At 39.4% G+C, this 5,257-nt stretch overlaps 1 protein-coding gene across 1 annotated transcript; it reads left to right on the top strand.

Moving 5' to 3' along the window:
• Positions 1-3,171: 3,171 nt before the first annotated feature.
• Positions 3,172-4,743, top strand: LOC115259751 (uncharacterized). The gene is made up of 5 exons (XM_062859905.1): positions 3,172-3,256; positions 3,316-3,425; positions 3,474-3,833; positions 3,884-3,952; positions 4,265-4,743. Exons 1-5 carry the CDS (start codon positions 3,172-3,174, stop codon positions 4,562-4,564), a joined length of 924 nt encoding a protein of 307 aa, XP_062715889.1. The 3' UTR covers positions 4,565-4,743.
• Positions 4,744-5,257: the final 514 nt, after the last annotated feature.

Here is a 5,257-nt window from a genome sequence, read left to right as displayed (position 1 = left end):
TTCTCTAACTACTATACTCTAGGATTACGTTTGGAAATCCGTTAGAGATCCTGTCAGGCTTTCTTTCATTGATTTATCCTAGGGTTCCATTAGAGATTTCTCGGGGAATTCCTTCAAGAATATTTTCTAACATCCCATCATAGATTTCCTCCAGGATTCCTTCCGGGGGTTTCACGCACTATGTCTAAATCTCTTTCACGATTTCCGCATTTTCCCGGGAATTCTTCATTGATTTTTTCCGGGTTCTTTTTTCAGAGATTTCTCCCAAAATTCTTTTGGGATTCTTTCGCTTATCTTTTATTAGAGTCCGGCGGCGGTCGTACGCTCGCAAGGCATACAGCCGCAGTGACAGTTGTAAGGCAAAACAAAGGAAAATATGTTCCCGCCAAAAACAAATGCACGTGGGTTTCGCAAAGTGACAAATGTTTTTGAATGTATTTGTGATGAACGGCAAGAGTGGCTCAGTGGAATGAGTGTGCTTGCTGTCTAACCCCATATAATGGAATAAAATACATACTTTTAAATCTGGTGACGCTGTTATGATTAGTGACTGTCGTGCTTATATCAGAAGCCAGAGGCAGATAATCGCCTTAAGCTAGTATGACACTCTTTGACCAATGCCAAATATTTGACCATTTTTGACAGTTAAATTTTGACCAAGGTGTACATGGCAAACAAAAATATTTGTCACTCTCGAAAAACGAATAGGGACAAACAGAGCCAAACAACCTGCCAAAATTTATCTGTCAAAAGTGGTCAAATATTTGGCGTCTGGGCAAAGAGTGTAATAGCACCCTTACTCTGATTTTTCTCGAGAGTTATAATAAGTTTAATGTACATTTATAGTGCTCTGGAGTAAAAGAGCACCATGAGATCTCAGCCATCTCATTTTTGATGGCCTACTTTCAGGTCATTTTGAAAAAAAAAAACAGATGTACCTAGGAATCGTTCCCTAACAGGGACACCAAAACATAAACGTCTCGTATTGAAAACCGAATCAGCATGCCCCTTAGAATTAGAAATTCCTAGACAAAACTCAAGCTATGAAAGCAACTAATGCTGCAAACAAAATATGATGCCAGAGAAAATACGATTAGGGGAACAGAGCCCAAAATGCCAAGATGGGGTAAAATGGCCCAACTCATCAAATCATTCCTGAATGAGACTTGATCATTAATATAAGTGAATGGTGTCAATATATGTTTGCATCAAACATTCTTCTAGAAGCTAGGCCGCCAAACCCACGGAATATCTTTTGATTTCCCAATGTTAATTGGCAACTTCTGGTTTTTCGAGCTTGCAATTAAGGTTTTCGGGTGATTCTATTACCAGCCATGTGTTTCCAAGGAGATTGAGGCACACATGGAGGCGCATGGTTATTAAAGGCTAAGCTATCCATGGAAGTGACCATTCAAATATGACGACCATCGTTTAGCGAGGAGGGGGCAGGGGGGTGACATTCCATGTATTGAGTATACGAAAAAAGCGGGACAGAGGGAGGAAAGGGAGACGGAAATGCCCGAAAACTTATGGACGTATTTTTTTTTAATGATTCTATGATGTGGCATCTTACCCCACGGCAGATGGTCTTTTTGCATCACTTCCGGTTCACGAACCAGTTTTAAAAATTGCTGAAAATCGATGAAAATGCAATTGTTTAGTGAATATTTTTGCTGATGTATCGAGCAAATATTGTCTAGTTGCTGTTATCATTTTGAAAGCCTAACAAATGAGGCTGTTTATCATTGAAAACGATGAAAGTTTGAAAAATGGCATCTTTCCCCACTTTCCCCTACAGAATTGACTGATGGATCAACAGCATGTATGAAACCTCGTCATCCTGGGTTTGGAAATTGTTATCCACTAGGGTAACAGGGTAAAATATATGCTTTGTGTTGTGTTTGTCCATTTGTGATATCCTAATTTATCACGCATTTGTAGTATTCCATTCCAATATGTTATATTTTAATGTGCATTTGTAGTGCTTAATCAATATTTTTCGCATAATGGACACCGGAGCGAAATAGACACCCCTGTTTTTGCCGAAATTGTTCCAACATATCCAAAATATCATTGAAATTGAAATATGTTTTTCATATGGTGAAATTCTTATAATTTCGAAGCAGCAGCAAATAAGGTATTACGTATGTTTGAGTGTGTCCACCATAAAAACAAGTGAATTGTTACCTTATCTACATGTATATGCAGATTTGGAAATGAATGAAGTATGTTATTTTTTATCAGAATTTACCCAAAATAGTAATATTAATGTTGTTTTATGTTGTAGTCGATTCGGGGCGAAATGAATACTGGCAGTTACCAATGGATGTATGCGCGGTGCATTGCTTTCGTTAGGCGTTTTAGAGAGTTTTAGAGAGGAAAAATCAATCCGATTATTTTAGCCTAAAGTTTATTTAATTAACTTTGATGTTATGTAAACTAGTCTAAGATGTAGAATTACTTACTTGTTACTTGATGGGCTACAACTCGTAGCGGTGAGTCTACACACTCAAAACAGATTCGCGGGCTCGGCAAAATCGCGCACAGCCGTCTGCTCAGCAAAATCTTTATCTGGTATCTCAGCAAAAAGTGACGATTGTTAGCTGATTCTCAGCAAAACGATTGCCGACTATCAGCAATGAACTGTCAAAATTGCAGAGATCCCGGCAAAATGATTGTTTGCTGATTGCTCGGCTGTGCGAATCTCGGCAAAAGTTTGAAAAAATGCTGATATCCCGGCAATCTGAATTAAGTGTGTACGCCGAATGAAGCATTCGCCTCCACTCACTGAAAAAAATTGACACGATCGATTCATGTGTTTTGACTTTTGAGCTGATTCAAAAACGTTAACTATTGTTTGATGTGTTTTTCCAATGTAATCAATGTTTTTTACTCTTTCGATCAATCTGATTTATAACATAGATATCCCGGCAAAGCATACATCACCGAATCGAATCTAATCCACTTCAATATAATGTTAGCGGCACTTGACGTTCAAATACCTATATATTTAACTGAATCCAATAGTCATAACATAACAATATCACATGTAACATGATTGAAATTGAAGTATTTTTTCAAGCGAATTTGCGCTACTGTTTTTGTCAAGTGCATTTCATAATTTGTGACACATGACACAAGAAAACCGCCAAACATCAAACATTTTTCATCATGGCTAACGAACAGACAAAAAGCGTGCCGTCGTCAATATCGTTTCCTGGCTCATTTCCCGAAGAAATTGTGGAGCTGATAAATTGTAAGTATTTTATTCTGAATGTATTCCATGTACAAATATGAATTCATGTTCACTTTTAGGTCACGGGTTAGATGTTTCAGACGTTGGACAGGTGATAAACTTCTTAACCAACAGCGGGCTGGCGCAGCTAGTGGAGGACTCGGAGAAGCAGCTCAACCTCGTTTTTACGGTTAGTATAAACTAACCTAAAAAGAGTCCATAATCTAAGCCGTTTCAGCAAAGCAATACTGTGGATGACGATTCCCGGACAATTTCACTAACTTTTTTTTTCAAATCGTGCTTTTTTATACAGTATAGTGTACTGCCTGCCGTGCCTGATTTGCCGGACGATAGCCAAAGCAAGCATAATCCGCTGCCACCTGCTGATAGTTGTGGGGAAGAAACGACAGACCCATCGAGCGAAACTCCGGAACCACCCGAGGAACCACCAAGGCCTACTAAAGCCGAAGGTGGAGCGCAAACGGAACCAAACGGGACTTCACAAGTGGAGAACCTTGAAGCAGAAACAGATGCACAGGCGGACGAACAAGCTCATAAAATTTCCTCGAAACCAATCGAACTTCCATCCAGTTCAAAGGTAATTCTGTTTTCAATTATTTTGTCAAAACTGTAATTAAGATTTTTTAGGCTGCTGAAAATAAAACCGATAAACCGGCTAGCACTGAAGCGGGAGCAGCGTCCGACAAGAATCAACAGGTAAATTTTAGATTTTATATTATCGAAAATGTTTCAAGAACATGTCACTGTTATTATAAACAATGTATACTGCCCTAATTCGCACAACAGTCTCATGTGAATAGGAAACCCAGCAAGCATGGGACTGTTATGCGAATAGGGGCAGAACACCGCCTTTTGTAAATTCTAGAATTGACCTTGAATTCCGTGCCATGAAACAATGTTGTTTACAATACAGTCTTATTGTTTTTGAAGCTTTAAACCTTAGAGATAGTAAAAGGAAGATATAAATGTTAAATTTATTTTGTTTTCTCTCTGTATTTTTGATTTTAGGAATTTCATTCTACCAAAGAGAAGAAAAGTGATCAAACCAGCACCGACGATTTAACGCCTGACAGATTGCTAGCTATTCTTCAAAACTCGCCCGTAGGAAAGGATATAATACGCCTGGCAGGAGAAGGTATCTTATCGGAACGTCGACAGCAAGAGCTAGCCGAATTTGTAGCACAGTGGCACCTTTCCAATAAGAAAAAGTTGGTGGAAGCGGATTTACAAAAGTACTCTTGGTCTGTTACTTCTCTGTTCGAGAACGAGAAAGTGGTAAGAAAATTTTTTGACAACTTTTCCAAATGAATGTTGTTAACATTTTTTTGCAATTTCTAATCGTAATAGGCTGTTTTACCTCACGCAAATCTGACAGGAAAAGGCCTACTTTCCCTCACCAAATTAACAGTGCTGTAATGGTTCATTACAGCACTGATTTGCGTTGCGTAATGAACCATTACAGCACTGTTTTCAGTTTTGGTCAACTTCTTGATGCTTTCTGGATGCAGTTTTGGTCTCGGTGCTGTGCCAACCACTCCCAGCCACCGTGAACGTTTAAAGCCCTTAGGTCCTCCTTGTTGAGAGTGTATGAAATGTTGCAATCAGACAACCCTCATATCGAGACGACCACTATGTAATGTAGACACACCGTGAGTGTGCGTTTTCGAATGTTGTTATTGTTATTGTAAATATTGTTAATAAATTAGTCGTTCGAGTACTGTTAGAAAATACACCGGTTTTTTGCTTTCGTCCCGGTCCGTGAATTCCGTCCGCCGTTGATTTTCCGTCCGCTGTTGAAGTTGTCCACTGTGCGATATTTCCAAAAGGTTGTGGGTCCCAGGCATGGACGAGAAAATTAAAATCGCCGCGTTCGATGGTACCGGCTTCCACAATTGGAAGTTCCGGATGGAGACCGTACTCGACACGTACGATTTACTGGATTGTGTGCACCGGGAAATTGATGAAATCGATGATTTGCGAGTGATGGCTGACGATACGGCT

Source organism: Aedes albopictus, chromosome 1, assembly GCF_035046485.1.
Source record: "Aedes albopictus strain Foshan chromosome 1, AalbF5, whole genome shotgun sequence".
In the NCBI taxonomy this organism is placed as follows: Eukaryota; Metazoa; Arthropoda; class Insecta; order Diptera; family Culicidae; genus Aedes; species Aedes albopictus.
Note: the sequence above shows the minus strand (reverse complement) of the source record. Positions and strands in the feature narration are given on the sequence as shown.

Bases quoted from the DNA above. Each gene is read 5' to 3' on its own strand.
- LOC115259751 (XM_062859905.1), top strand. From the start codon at position 3,172: ATGGCTAACGAACAGACAAAAAGCGTGCCGTCGTCAATATCGTTTCCT. The intron at 3,257-3,315 runs GTAAGTATTTTA...GTTCACTTTTAG, and splicing joins AATTGTGGAGCTGATAAATT to GTCACGGGTTAGATGTTTCA. The intron at 3,426-3,473 runs GTTAGTATAAAC...AAGCCGTTTCAG, and splicing joins AGCTCAACCTCGTTTTTACG to CAAAGCAATACTGTGGATGA.